Below are 16592 nucleotides of genomic sequence, written 5' to 3' on the forward strand. Positions count from 1 at the left end.
CACTCCCCACAACTTATCTGATTTTAATTTGTTTTTTAAAAAATATGGTTTAAACAGAGAATAAGGGAGATCACCAGGGTGCATGGAATGACTGAACATGAGGCCACTGTGTTTACATAGAGTAAAATGTCACAAGGATTTGGAAAAAAAATAAATAAATCACTAAGTGCAAAATACAGTTTGTGAATCTCAGCTTATTTGCTTGTGCCTCTGAAGTGCCATTCCAATTTCCTTCAACTATATGCTACTCTTACGTTTCACTAACTCGTAACTGCATTAGCAGCACACACTTTTGAATAGAACTAAAACAAGAGTTTTAAAACAAAATGAGTCCTAATGATCACTTTCAAAAATTAGAGCTGTAGTACAATTTTTAAAAATTCAACAATACGAATCTAGAAAAGCATAAAGAAGAGCCGAAAGGGCACCAACAATGTAAAGGATTTTCTTTGTCAAAGCTTTCAACTGTTTGGAAATTGTTTATTCTAAGATGACGTTTTATTTAAATATCCTATTCAGCAATTATGAAAGCAACTTCATCCCACATTTCATTTCCACTAAAATTCACCATTTTTGTATCAAACTCTTCCTAACAATGGCATTTTGTGCTTTTTAAATACTGGGGGAAAGGGATCCACAATGGCATTTCATATAGAATATATCCCATGCTGGCTTAATCATGTATAAGTTAAATCTTCTGCCAACTAAAACATGAAAACAGGATATAAGGTGCCCGTAAAGAATAAAACTGAAATGTATATCTAATTACTTTTTAATGAAATGCTTGTGAAACCACTGCAGACAATTAGAGTGTGCTAGAAATATTTCTTTATCGATCTCAGGTCTTGTGAGTCTAATAAGCATGCCTCTACAATGTAACACTTGCATCACTATGGCAGATCATCCTCAAAAATAATGGTTTCATCTTAAGTCATGAAATTCCGAGAATGCTCTGAGGAGAGTAGAGAGAAAAAGTGGAACTGCTTCTGGCGAGGTTAAACTGTTCAGGTGGCATTAGAATAAATATCTTTGAAGACAAGGTTTCTGAAATGAAACTGGCAGAAAGAATTTCTTTTTAGAGAAAAAACAAGGGAATTTCTAATCTTTGGTAAGGATTTTAAATTTTAATTTAAGAAATAAAAATGGAAACGCTTTTAAAAGTAGTCTCAAATTATTCCAATAGTTTTTAACGTGAAATCATAAAAGCAATATTGATCATTTAAAACTATCTGTCATTTAAACAAATCTTTATTTTACAATTAGACTAATGCCATTTAATTTTAGATACCTACAGGTGAATTCACACTTTGCTTGTTACCTATGCTTGTTAGGACATATAAATGTACACCAGTGATAATACAGTGTGTACGTTAATAGGCAAACTGCCAAGACCTGCCATCTGGAGAGCTAATGAACAATCAAGGGATCCCAAATTAAACTACAGAATTTTCCCTTAGAATCTTTAGGACAACACTGTCAAGTCTAATCTATTCACTTAGCCTCCAGAATCAATTTTTCAAACTTTATGACAGGTCTAATAGTTTCCACCTGTTTCTCTTGCTTGACTTTTGACTGGCACGTTACCAGCCAGGGTGGAAATGCAGACAAAGACCCCTATTAGGCTCCGGCTGTTTCTCTACTGTGAGGTCGCTCAGCCATTAAATTAGTTCCAGCCCACTTTCTCCTTCCACGTCTTAATTTTTGGGGGGTATGAAGGTTTGGGGAAGTGGAAAGGAAGAGAGACAAAAGTCTGACATTTAGCTGGTGGGAAAGGTATAAGAAAATCTAAAGTCACTAAAGTTAAATGCCATATTTATTTATAATTTCCTAACAAAAAAAAATTACTAACTAAATTTACTTCTAACCACGCTAATTAAGTTCTTGAGGTGTTTGCATCATGTATTCGATCATCACTAACTTCCTAAAGTTGGAGAGACCTAAGAGATCTGTCATGTAATATGTGCTCATTGCAAAATATGATTACATAAACATGGTATTGCAATCTTCTTCTGGGAATCACAGATGATCAATAGGTACCTACTTTTTCTTCAAGCAAAGAAACTATTGTTTCCTGAGATATTATTTCCTTTCATTCAGAACTGGCAATTAGAAAAAAGTGACATACGACATACCCTAACAAATTCATATTGGTTCATTTGGAAGTACCTTAAAAACCTGACAACTTTTTTTTCTTCAATAAAACGTACTTAATAGGTATTTGTATCAATTTCTAGTGATTTATGAAATGTTATCATCTGAGAAGCCTCAAGGTACTTTGTTGACTTGCAAATCACATGGACTACACCATTCTATTATCCATGACAATAAAGCAGTTACGTAACATCAACCATAATACTTAAGACAAATATTTTAACTTATTAAAACAAAGGTCTTTCTGCAAGATAAATTTAATTGTTCAAAATATAATCTGATTAGGATCATCTTCCTAGTGTAGGCTACTTAGAGCCAGGACTTCCACTTTACATCTTACCTGCAAACTGACTACTTGAGCTGCATCATGAGGGGGAAAATCTTGAAGACTCTAAACACTTCATTACATTTGGACTGCCTGATGTAAAAAAAGTAACCTGAGTGCTGACCACTCTGCTGGTACAGCACTTTAGAAATAAGAAAGTGAAGGTTCCACAGTCATTGAAAAACAAAGACCACTTCTCTCAGCTCTCTTGCCTTTCTTGATAATATCATCATATATAAATTGTCCACACATGATTCTCTTTAGCTTGTGATATATAAATAAATTCACGGAACTCTCTATTATATACCTCATCTTACTGAGATGTGTGAATAACATTACTGAGAACCACCACCAAAAACAACTGTCAGAGAAGAAAGGTCTTGACCTATTAAATTATCACTTTGTCAGTTTCTTCACAGTACTTCTGCTTTCAATCCAACAGGCTGAACATGCTGTGAATACTAAAAATTATGAAGCAAATGCTACAAATGCTTCAATAAAATAACTCTTTTCTTTGTGGCCTCTTATTGAACTAGCATGTCTGTCTGCATCCAGAAGCCATTGCAAAATCTGTTGAAGAACAGGATGTAGATCTGGGGGAAGGGGAGTGGCAAAATTACATAGCAACGTTTTTTTAATGTGTGTGCACATGAGTACATATGCACACACAGAGAATAGTTTAGAATTAAAAGAAATTTGTATATGATTCAAACTGTCTCTAAATTGCAATATTTTCACACAACTTATAATTTGTAAATTCTATCATCAACTGTAAGACAAGAACATTATTTACTTCAATACGGTTATAATGCATCCTCATTCACAGATTTTGTGCACATATATTCTAAACCAAATCACCTTTATTACTTGCAAGAAGGCATATTCTGTAACTTGTATCAGTCTCACAATGTAGGCTCTCTAGCTGAGAGCTAAAGCTATTATTGCTGGTTAGCTAATCAGTTACAATAACATTCAAGATCATTTAACTGATGATGTTGATTAAAAAAAAATTCAAAACAAAATTACTGAGGTTGTTTTCAACAGTAAAATTCATCTGCAATTTCTGCAGATAAATTAACACTAATACTCAAAAGTAGCTGTCAAGAAAAGTTATAGCTGCAGGTAGAAACACATAGAAAAATCTGTTCTGAAGATCAACAACTTCCCAAAGACAGTTTTTTCCATCAGACTATTTCATGAAACATAACAGTGTAGTCTTTGTACATAGACTCCAAGCTAAGATTTAGTAACTGTGATTTTCATATCGCTTAATCCCATTCAAAACTCTAATGAACTACTCTCTCAAAGGTATCCCACAACTCATTCACAAGGGTCATCTATGTGATGATGAAAGAATGTCTAGCATAACCCTAATCGATGTTTTAAAAAAAACAACAACCGCTAAAGAGCATTTTAGTGAAATATTCAGTAAAAGGAATGAGAGAAAACAGCAATGTTAAAATTAAGGCCACAATCTATTTGGTATCCCTTTTGTCATATAACTAGCTTAGAAAATAACTTGTACCAGAAAATGCATATAATCTCCCAAATATGCACATTTAAAACCTTAAACTTTCCTGTGGTGATATTCATGCTTTGCAAGAGGAATGATTAAACTCCACCACCAAGTAAAAAGTTGTCAGATGTCCCCACCCTTTATGGCTTAGTATTTTATACATTATCAGTTAATATTCTGTGAACACAAAGATCTCTATTTTGTGTGCTATCTAGAAGATAATCAGCTTTCTTTTACTTTGGCTAGCTTGTAGGCAACAAATAAACCAAAGAGAAAAAGGTTTCTTTCTGAACATTGTATGTTTTTATAATTGTGAATTCCAGATCAGAAAGCTTATTTGGTATGGTCCAGATCACTGTCTTACCCATCTAGAAGATCCATTGTTGTGGTGGTAACTTCAGTAAAAAGAAGGATCTTTCCAAGTTTCTTTGTTTGAAGATTCTCTTGATATGTCTTCAGGCTGAAATGTTCTGATGAGAAACTTCCCATCGCAGTGATGACTGGCACGAGAGGGGGAGTTATCTCAATTTTTGATTCCAAGGATGAAACAAATTTAAGAGACACCTTGCTGGATGCTCTTAATCCTTCAGCATCTACATTTCCCTCGAGCCATTTCAGAAAAGCAAGATGGATTTCCTGTGGGCAAGGGAAATAAAATAAGGCATAGAAATACAGACCACAACATGTGAAGACATACAAACATTCTTCCGAGAACATTTTTATTCAAGCAATCATCTTCTACTTCAAAATAGGAAAATTAGCTTAATTTCTTCAAAGATCAACTTCTTCTGCTTTTTCTAATCCAGCCTGGCCTGACTGCTTGGTACTCTCTTCTAAGACTTGAGACCACGCTCCTTTGCACTTTAATTTGGCTTAATCTTTCCCTATAACAGGGTTTGTCATGGTTCTGAAGCATCAAGGTGCATACATTCATCTGTATTATGCAGGTTTTTCAACATGCTAAGTTTCTTTGCTGGAATCCCTTTAGTCAATTGCTAAGACTCAATTTGAAGGATAAAGCTAAGAAAAACATTTACTGATTTATCAGTGGAATACCTGCTAAAAGGGCTCATACCTTCAGCTAACATAAATGATGATGATGTTAATTAGCTAGCTAGAAGAGAAGCATGTAACTCAAGAATGCACACAACTAAGAAAATTCTACTACCAGTGTATGAAATGCAGTGGTATGTATGCTCTGTTGTCCTTGTCACAGCCAATGGCACAGCTCATACACTTTTCTGAGCAAAAGATTCTAAATGTGAAATAAACATGTACATATATACATACATAATTTTATATATCTACATAACAAAACTTTGATTTTTCTCTCCTTTATTTCAGATTATTTAGGAATACTTCTTTTTTTTTTAATGTGAAATGAAGAGATTAATTATTTGGATTATTACCTGTCTGGTGACACCCTGAAACAACTGTTAACACATTCATAGAACTCTTTCTGGAGATATCTAATTTTATTTTGAGAGATTTGATATGAAACATTTGCCATGTCTTTAGAAACCGTAAGTTAACATCCCAGAAACACAGACGCTGGGACTTCTTTTTGTTAAATGTGTAGCTTGGATTTTGAAGAGCTCTCCTTGTAGAGACAATGTGGTCATTTATATGATATATGAAACCACAGAAATTGTGTATTCTATTCTACTGAAAATAATGTACTAGAGATTCTTGCCCTCAAATTTTTGAGAGGAAGACATTTGACTTTTATATAAAAAGCTTCTAACCAAATATATGCTCCTCCTTCCCATTACTGCCATATCTGGGAACCAGAATACGAGTGTGTCCTATGTGAGTACTGAAGACAGGACTTAGGTCTCTTGCCCTTGAACAAGATGTCCCTGCGGTCCAGCCCAACTCTTTAAAATCCACAAATTGAAATTAAGAGCAAACTTCCTATAAACAGTTATCCATACAAGGAATTACTCCAATTTTCCAAATCTCATTGTTATATCTTAAGAAGGAATGAGAGAAGCGGTCCTGTTCCTATCACCTTTCTATAGATTTTCCATCCTCAGAAACTACACATTCTCAAGTTTCACATGGACACTGCTTCTTGTGTGACGTTCTTTGTATGCTGAATGTCAGCAGACTTACTGGTTTGCAGCCCTGTAGTACAGGCAGCAGAGCATAACAGGAAGAAAGGAACAGTCTCTTTCCAAACGCAATAAGGCACTAGTTTCTAAGCCCCAGGACAATCTAAGAGTGACTCAGTAGCTAAATTTTAGTTACAGAGAAATTACTTCTCATTTCCTGGTTTTCTAAAGCTCCACCTCAACTCTTTTTCCATCTAACTTCTTGGACAAAATATGCTTTAAATATTTTCTTTCCTTTTTTTTTTTTTTACATATGCATCATAAATGATGATGTGGCATTACAGGTTTTATAAACATTTTTTTGACTTGATCTGCATGAAGCACTTGTATCTTCACATAGTGTAGTATCATAGCTTTGACAGACTGCTGCTAAATTCTTTACACACTGTCCTACTTGTTTTACACACACACACACCGTAACTTATTAGCTGTAGCTGATATTTAGAAAAAGTATAGCTTTCATTCTTTGAGGAAGTATATGGAAACTGTGCTTAATGAGAAAGTGCATTTTCCCATTGCTTTCCAAACACAGAATTCACTTAGCATAATTGAGAGTGCAAGTCCTAGATGCAAAAACATAATTTTAACTCACATAAGGATGGGTTTACAGACTTACAGAAACAGACATTAAGTTAAAAAATAAAGGTGTTTAAAGTATTATTACATTCTAAACAAAGAATGAAAGTGCTCAATACTATGCGTCAGAAAGTCTGGCGTACTTTTGCCACAGCATACTTTCTGAAAAAACTGAAATACCATATATTTATGCGTGATGTTACATTATTACAAATATGCCACACAATTCCTACCATTTATCCTCTTGAGCGTATTCTTTCAGGTGATTTTTCCCTTTAGTTTTAAGGTTTACTTCTTGATTTAATTTTCTTGTTTCTAGCGCATACCGAACCATTTAAGAATTGCCACACATGTATAATTATGAAGCTAATTTTTCCCATAATGTACACATTTATTGAGCTGATCAAAAACATAAACTCAAGTAATACATAATCAAGAACAGCATTTGATTTTTAAAAATTCCTAAAAAATATAGTTTTGCATTTTTAATGAAGCAAAGTTTCAAGTACTGTCCAAGTACATGCTAGAAAAATCAATTTTCACTATAAGAACCTCCTTCACACAAAGTTACAGACACACGGATGCTGAACCAATGCATTTCAGTCCCCACAATTATACTGGCACACAGAAGTACATTTTTGTATAATGAAATAAACGTATACAAGAAGTCAGGGTTAACCTCTGCTTCAACTCCACTAGAAAGGAATATAATCACGTCAGAACCTAAACTGTGCGATTTGTTGCTTAAGTTCAGGGTTTAGCTTTGAATTCAAAACCTGTCCTCAGCTGCGTCTGCCGTTCTGCAGCAACCTCTGGTGGCCGTTTAAATGAAGAGTTGGTTCCTGGCCTTCCACACCTCTGGGACCAGATCAGGTGTGTCAAGCAAGGTACCCAACACAAGGTAAGGGAATACCCAAACTACTGGCCACTGCTTACCCTGACCATTATCAAAATCCTAAAACATGCAGGTACAAGCTTTAAGTGAGTACGCAATCAAAAAACCTGTAGCTGTTACATATTCAGGCACCGACAACAGTATCTGCAGCTACTTACACATACAATCGTACTAAAATCTGTATTATGCATATAATCAGTACTGTACTTTGTAAATATAACTACACTTGATTTAGGGTGGCACAGACATATTCTGAAATTGTTATTCATCGTTAGTGCATCAGTTTTGGATAGAAGAACTGAAGTCAGACAAAATTTAAATTTCCTATAAAACTGATCATTTTTCAAATCATGTTTTTTATGTACATTCTCTAAAGCAAATATGTTGCCTTCTTTCTTAAAGAAAGATAGATATTTGATATTTCAAACAAAAAACTTGGTGACAAGACACTTAATCAGCTTTTCATAGTTAAAATAACCAACTACAAATTTATAACGAGAAAATTTTTCTATCCGTATTTTAAATGCTAAAAGCACAATACATTGTCAATGCATAGTAAAAAAACCAACTACCAAAAGCAGAAAAGAACTATACCAACAGGAACTACACACCACTTCTCACTGAGAAATCCTCCGCCAGCACTCCAAAGCACAACTTATCCTCCCAGACAGAAGCATGGAGAAATATGAAATTTCCAAGCAGTGACAGCCTCACTGACCCCAGGGACAAACCGATCAACCAGCAGAATTTTGATTGTCTGACTGAAAGTCTTACTAAATGAAAAGTTGTTCCAAGCAGATAGGGAGATACAGTGGATGTTAATTCACAAAATTCATAGAAGTAGAGAGTTAAGCTACTGCATAGTACACACCCTCACAGCACCTCCACTGATCAGCACAAAGGTTTATTAGGGGTCACTGTATCAAGCACTGGAGGTCTGACGTTGCATGTTGTTGAACTAAAGTTTAAATAGCAATTATAATGTAAAGAAGAAAGAGTAAAAGCTGTATTTTGTTTATGATTTAGTATCTGCTTTCTATGATTCTAAGTTTGGTCAGGTGCGTGAAGAAACTGCTATGTAACAGAAGTTCTCTTTTGCCGTTTAAAATTATTTTTATTTTCGTAATCATTAGTTTCACTGCTTCCTAGCTCTTACTTGGCAGTTGAGACCGAATAAGAAGGAGAAAAGAGGGAGACATAAGAGACGAAAACCAGTTGCATATGGACCCCTTCACTATTGTAGCATAAAATAACAGAAAATTACAGCTCCTGATGGAGAAGATTTTATTTGCACCTGGGCTCTATCAACCAATGAGACTTACACACAAAGCACATAAACTTTCAGTTATAATGGTTCGCAATAACCCCAAATCCAAGCTTTTAGTCTTGTATTCTACTTACATATATAGTTTTGATGCATTTTCTTATTTTTATACGTATGTTCATATATGTACACAGATATATGCAAGTATCTCTCTCACTGGGCATATTCAGGAGCTGCTCTTTTCTACCAAACTCTGTGACGATAGATCTTAAACTCTGTATCAATGGAACTCTTTGTTGAGACAAAATTCAGTCACAGCCTAAATTCATTTGGTTTCTATTAAAAACATGGAGGCAAAACTTAATGAAAGCTAAAAATATAATGCCATAACACGAACAAACATTATACATCAGTCAGCTCTCTCCTTTCTTGGGAGGAAAAATGAGAAAGTCTTAACTACTGATGCTCTACCCGATGACTCAATATTGTGACTATAATATAATACTCTATTCTAGCTGTTGCTTGTTGAGTAAGTGAGGCTAAGTATTAATTTTCTGGATACATAGCTACAACATGATTTAACAATTTTTCTCCTTCCTTTGCGTAAGTTGTAATCGTTCCCAATGAACTCCCTCTATTTTTGCTTCACTGTACTTGAAAAAAAAGTTTGCAGTTGATGTATTGATTCATATATTATCAGTTAATGTATTCATTAAATCACATACATATATACATTTATTAACTGCAAACAAGCGTAGATCACACAGGCGTAAAGTACCAGTCTTTTAGAGAAGCACATGAATAGCCCATTTGGAGCATAACCACATTTATAGACATCACACCTTCAATATGGCTAACCTGCTTGTTTTTTCTGAATTGGCTGTTTTCAAATGAGTATTATTAGGTTCAGGTATGATCTTAAATGTATATATTTCATATGAATTTTATAATAGCACTGATGGAAAAAGAACACATTTTAATAAAGAGTGCACGGTATTTGGAATCTGATTCCAACTTTAGAATATAAAAAATACACACTTGCATATACATATACACAAAAAATATATCCTCCTTGTATTACACAGCTTTGCTCAACAGCCCTACAAGTTTAAAAGTGCTAAATTAGCCACTGGAGAGCTTCCATAGCATCTCTTGAATCCAATAGAAACAAACTGAAGTCCAATGTGGTAGTAAGCAGTAGGCTGGCGCCAGCAAAAAACACATCTACAGTGGCAACTCCAGCCCTGAATGCTAGCAACTTAGGAGGCCGGCAGCAGGAAAAGTCAGCTATTAGCACAAGAGGGCAAGGTTTTGGCAGACATTTCTGACTAATGAGGCACACAAAATGGTTTTCTGATGCTGCCTGTGTTTTTACTTCCTGTAATAATGCCATACTTTGAGATCTGAAGCAGATTACAGTTTCATAACGCAACCATAGCCCCATTTTAAAACCATTTTCATGCTTAGTCAATATAGAAAAATGCTAAAAATAAATAAATAAATATTAAGCAGCACCAAAAAAACCTTACTGTAAACATACAGAAAAAATGTGAAGTTATATACTATCCTTATTGCGTTCAAACCCTACCTAGCATATATATATAAGCTTTTACCGAGGTTTTGAAAAACATTTTATAAATATTAAGTTTAGTACCACAACCATTCATTAAAAGGTATTATTTTCTTTTACAAGGGGTGCAGGGAACCCAGTACCATGTCTTTCTCTTTAGGAAAAAGCTGAAGAAAGGAGGAAAAAAAAACTAAAACAAAAAGAAGATAAAAGAAGATAATCTCTTGGTGATCACAGCCTTGACAGACGAGGATGAAGAACAGGCCTGCTGTAACCTCTTCCATAGAAACACTCACAGAGATGGGAGGGAGGCTGCTCTTCCCTTCCAAGGAAAACAATACTGGCAATTAAGGTGTAGTGGCCATCTACTAGTTCAGCAGGAGTTAGGAAAGCTGTAGATAGCAGATGTATTACTTATGTGTGTCAGAGCCAGTGTCTCTAACCAGACAACCAGGTTAAGAGATTTCATTAGATACTGATAATCATTATTTCCATACTGTTCAGATGTCATTTATATGTAAAAAAATTACCAAACCACACAACAACGCCTGCAGTCCTGAATAGCTGCCCTTACAGACTTAAGCAAGTATAAGCTTGAAGATGGATTTTCTAACAACTGAAACAAGCGAAAATAAGCAGAACTGTAACACACAAAGGCTATTTACAACACATTCAAAATCTGATTTGAAATACATAAAGTACTTGAATTCATTTTCAGAAAGCATATCTAGAACTTTTAATATTACCTGCTTATAATTAATTTCAAAGTTCAGTCCTTGTTCAAGGAAACAGGTAAAAACTGAGCAAGCTAGATAGCTTCCCTCCATGGCCCCACTGGCTGATTTTAATCTATCTTCAGATTACTTACTATGTTTTCATTTGTTTTGCATATTTTATTAACAGGAAGACATATTTTAGCTGAGGTCACTCCTCTAGGTTAAGTCAGGGGAGAATCTGTGCATCTATCTTACTCTATTCAGCATGCAGAGAGCCATTATTTTCATTATTCCGTGTTTTAGTTCACAGTATAAAAATCTTAGGAAGGAGAGAAATCCCAGTGCTCCACTCCCTCCCTCCCCCATCCCCCAAAGAACTTCATAAAGATTTTATTGTAGTACAACCGAGGTACATTCTCATTTCATGTTCTCATGAACTTCTGTAGTTACTTGGCTGATATTTGCTATGCATTCTCAGGATACTACATAACTAGGAAATCTGTTTCAGTTTATTAATAATCTTTTGATATTTCTTAAACCCAGATACGGTGAAAAACATGAGCTGACTGCATAAAATATGGAAGGGCATTTAGAAAGATGGCAGGGTTTGGTAGCTTTTTCTAATTCACAACCAACTGGATTTTTAGGAGTCTCTAGTGATTTGGGTAGTTCTTTAGTCTGCGATACACTTTCACAAGAGAGACAGAAAAGGTAATAATTTCTAAAAGATCATTGCAGAGACCAAGTTCCTTATTTTTGTCTCCGCACTTCAGCATGTTTTTAAAAACAAGTATTACATTACATCAACATTTACACAGTGCATCATCTCAGCAGTAAGCAGAGTAGAAACAGTCATATATAGAAGTGCGTCCATTCGGCCAACTGATGTGTGGAATACCTAGTCCATAAAAGGGAAAGACTTTTAACAAAGTGTTGCAAGGTATCCTTATCCTTTTTATCGGAGTTACATTTCTTTGAACATGAAGCATCTTAGATTTCAACCCATTCCCAGTCTACGTGTCCAGCAACTGCTCATAAATCTGTGCCTAAATTTGAATCCAAAATTAAATTTAGCTTTAAAAAGCACCGTATGTGGGCAGAAAATTAATTTATCCAATGTGTAGCAGTCCATTCTAAAAACAGACTGCAGGGCCCAGGTCAGAATTCACCGACTAATGACAAATATATCAGATGTTACCTTCTGTAGAGAAAAGAATGCTGTCAATAAGGTTAAAAATAAAATAAAATGTAATCAACTACCAATGAAAAGGAAAAACGGTCTTCATGTCAAGATTTTTATATTGGGCTTTCTCTGTTTTTAGCACAGTGTTACGCTTTGGTATTAGGTTGGTAGAAGGCACATGCAGACAATATACAGGAAATGAGGCAATCACATGTTTTCTTTATTGTTATATGCAAAAAACATATCAAAAATTCTTTAAAGGATGGAACAATTAAAAAAAAAAAAAAAGGAGTGAATGCGTACTGCTCTAAGCAGAACACATTTGTTTTGATTTCTCAGTTTTGATAAAAGTACTACCATTTACGGTCCCTGACTATGTAAGAGCTTTCGCAGCCGCAGGACAAGGCTGGCTACAGAAGGCCGCGCTGCACTGGGTCCTCAACACAAACCAGAGCCGAGCGGAAGAGGGAGGAGAGCAGAGCAACACTGTAAGGTGCATCCTGGCTTTTGCTTTTCTTACTCAGCTGCAACAGAACAGTCTGGAAGCAATCTTCCCAGCAGCTGCTCTCATCAACAAACTGTTTATTGTAAGAAAGTGGCTGGGTCAAAGGCTAAACGTCATCCAGAACCAAAAGCGTATCTTTAAAAAAAACCCTGAAGACATCCATGCATATGAAAAAAGCACATTACATATGAAACAGAACCATATTCCATTCTGAAAGGCCAAAAGTCTACTTAAAGAAAAACTCCTTAATTTGATGAAGCAGTATTTTGTAATGTTGCACTAATTTACTGTGGCTTGTGCTGATTTTGAGACCTTTGCAAGATTTCTAATAAAAACAGAAGTAACTTAAAAGTCAATCTGTGTTTTATGGTAAAAATAATAATAATAGAGTTGTATTAAAAATATTCTAAAATATTTTATTAACACTAAGTAAGTTAGCTCCGTATTCACATATAACTACAACAAAATAAGTACTCCTCTAATACATTACAAATGCGTCATCAACATGCTTACACAAGTCGAAAAAAAAAGGTTTAGGCTCAGTATCAGTTTTGCCAAAAAAAAAAATAATAAAATTGCAGGTTTTATGATGCACGTAGCAGAGCAATGTGACATACTAAGCATCAAGTGTATTAAATCTTTCGCAAGCATTTGCCAAGTCAAAAATCAAACCTTATTTGCATTCAAAAACTTTTGAATGCAATAGCCCATATTCAGATGTCAAAACTTCTTCCAGAATTCCCACCTCTGTCAAGAATCACTAAAGGGTTGAATTCAACCAGCTTTTGAGCCAAGCGTACTTTAAAAAATTGTAATCGCATGTTACCATATAACTGCAGTTAAGCATGTGAACACACACACAAAAAGTAAGGAAGAAAGAACGTATGCACCAAAACCCCCTCATATTAAGCATAATTTAGTAAAATCCATAAAAAAGTTTTAGTTTAAACTAAAGTATACTAAAAATTACAGGACGAAATCTCATTTAGTGGTTTGTAGCTCTTAATCTCAGAAATTAAACAGTATATGACCACCTATGCAAGGTAAATGGGTATCATAACATAGCACAGTAATTGGGGTACGTTTGCTGCAACAAACTATAAAGCTGACTTTGACGGTAAAGGATCAACAAGAACAAGGTCTACTTTTGACATAATATCACTACGTAACACTTCACAAAAATGAGCGTTGCAATGAAAGCGCTGATAAATCAGAGGACTAGTAGGTGTTGATTTATCCTACTAGAAAAAGGTGTGATACATTAGTTTGACCATTTAATCCTTCATGACACCTACTTTGTAACAAAGCTGTTGTTATTTTTTTGAAGAAAAGCGTACAGTAAATTGAGCATATGTGCAACTGTGCTAAAAATAAGTACAGAGAAACCAGGGAGAAGGGAAAAGACATTCCACTTCTGCACTAAAATCTGAACATTATGCATATTAAAGTGGGTTTAAAAACAAAAATAATCAAAGTCATGTTTAGAAGAATAAGTTAAGATATAAATCTAGCTCTAAATGCTGTACACATTTATTTTAAATTACTCTGAAAAGTATTCTGTATTGACTAGGAAAAAAAATACAGAAGAATTTTGTTCTCAGCTAATAGGGCAATAAATTAGATGCAATATATTCAGCTGGTAAAACTGGCTCTGTTAAACAGCTATAACATAATAGTATTTTTATTTGGTACCAGAACTTTATTTTTTTTTAAACGGAGGATAAAATTGTTTGTTGAAAATCTTGGAATTATTAGTAGAATGAGTTAAATAAATAAAACCTAAGAAAATATTTTTTCTTAGCACTGATAATACACAGTTCTTAGTCTAAGGTTTTCCATCAGGTTTGTTTTGCCTTTCAACAGGTTTATATACACAAAATGTGAGTGAATTTAGTGTTCATGAATATGAAATAGTAGAACAGGAGCCAAAGATTCTCTTCTTAGCACTGCACATGAATTAAACTTGAATGATGAGATTTCAGCTGTAACCTAACTTTTGCCTCTTCTGAGCAAGAACTCCCAATTCTGTCACAATGTAGGGTTTTTTGAGCTAAAGAAATGTCTGTGAAATATTTGCATGGAACCACAACACATTTTAACATGTACCACAACTCAGAGATTACAATAAACTTACGTCCCTGAAGTTGCACAGCTAATGTTCAACATGTATCACATATTTTATAATAATTTCTAAAATATATTCAGGTTGACATAACAATTTATAAATTTAAAAAAAAAGATACCAAAAGAAACATCTCAGAAAAGAAGAATTTATTGCAAATTATATGCTATAATGGCAAGAACATGCTTGGTATGTTATTTCTAGTATACCTATTCCAAAATAAAAAATGGTATTAAGATAACAACTACTAACTTTCACTGTAACTAAGATCTACTTGTGAATCAAGGATCCTAAAAAACACATAAGCATGACAGCATGGGATTATTTAAAAAAAAAGTTTAAGAATGCTTTTTATTTATCAGAGCCTAAATAAAAGGCTTCAAAAGCAAAGCCTTGCTTTTGAAGCAAGAAGTTAAGCTTCTTGCTTCAAAAATATGTCATATTCATATACAGCAATGTAGAATTTAGGTATCAAATTGAGAACTCTGAAGGAAGCCTCAGTAATATTCAGTTTATCACAAATTAATAAATTTTTCTTACAAAACATGGGGGAAAACACAGTATTCACACCCATGTACTATAATGCTAGGTTCTAAGAGTGAATCATACAAACTACATTTCAATTATCCTAGCTGCATGTTTTCTACTGCATTGTAATTCTTCTCTCCCTTTTTCAGCCCTTTCAGATTTAACACTTGCTGTCTTCTGCTGGGATTGAAACCTTGTTCAGAACAAGATGGGTAAAAATTTTTCCTCAGAGGAAAAACAAGAAGATAGTAAACAAATCATACCCATAGCTGTAAGGCTCCTGATACACAGGCAGCTTCAAGAACTAACTTCAGAGCCAACCTCCTTAGAGAGCAGCCATCTGAAAGCATTTCTGCAATTATGAAGGATAAATGGGAAAAAACTCCACAAATTTAATTTGTCCTTTAAAGTTGGGCATACAACATACTGAGATCTCACACCTATGAGGTGAAACATTTATCTAGACAAACCCTTTAGCTACTCCAGGGCTGAGTTCACTTTAGTCAAGTCATATACACCACTAGCTTCTACTCAAAAAGACCACGCTTGGCATACAGAACTTACAGTACTGCAGACAACGCAGCAGAAGTTGAAACTCATGACTGACATTTAGGGTTTTAGGAGTGACTTTGGGAAACAAGGCACTCCAAGAAGCAAACAAGAAGAGACTTGAGACGGGGGCAGTGTACAAGAAGTGGTCAACGGAAGCAAATACAGTCAGTCAGGAGCACTTTTGACAACCGCACATTCTGTATTCTGAAGGACTTCGGATTCCCTTGACTTGCCTCTGAGGATAACCACCTGTTTCTGTGCTTAGGAATATTTATGCTCTATTACTGTTTAAAGAGTTGAGGGAAGACCCAATCTGTCAAACAAAATTTTGCAATATTCGTCAATGCAAATGGTAACACTTCCAGTAGAATGCAGCCCAAATAGACCTCATTTAATAAAATCTAACCACAATGCTCAGAAACATGCTCTTGCATTATTTTAAGACTCAACAGAATACCACACCTGAAAAAGATGATGGTTTCATTTTTTAGACTTTTCCCATTAAAATGTAGTATTAACCCAGATAAGGAAATGTCTTGGGGCGTAGCAGTCTGGACGGGATAACAAAATACCAC

At 34.8% G+C, this 16592-nt stretch overlaps 1 protein-coding gene across 3 annotated transcripts in view; it reads right to left on the minus strand.

Moving 5' to 3' along the window:
• The window catches only part of HLCS (holocarboxylase synthetase), a 126487-nt gene that overhangs the window by 76774 nt on the left and 33121 nt on the right, over positions 1 to 16592 (minus strand). For all 3 annotated transcript variants that reach the window (XM_074601872.1, XM_074601865.1, XM_074601881.1), the window contains exon 6: positions 4357 to 4628. In XM_074601872.1, the coding sequence (XP_074457973.1) occupies positions 4357 to 4628 (272 nt within the window). The remainder of the gene's footprint in view (positions 1 to 4356; positions 4629 to 16592) is intronic.

The sequence above is a fragment of the Larus michahellis genome, chromosome 1, assembly GCF_964199755.1.
Source record: "Larus michahellis chromosome 1, bLarMic1.1, whole genome shotgun sequence".
Lineage (NCBI taxonomy): Eukaryota > Metazoa > Chordata > Aves > Charadriiformes > Laridae > Larus > Larus michahellis.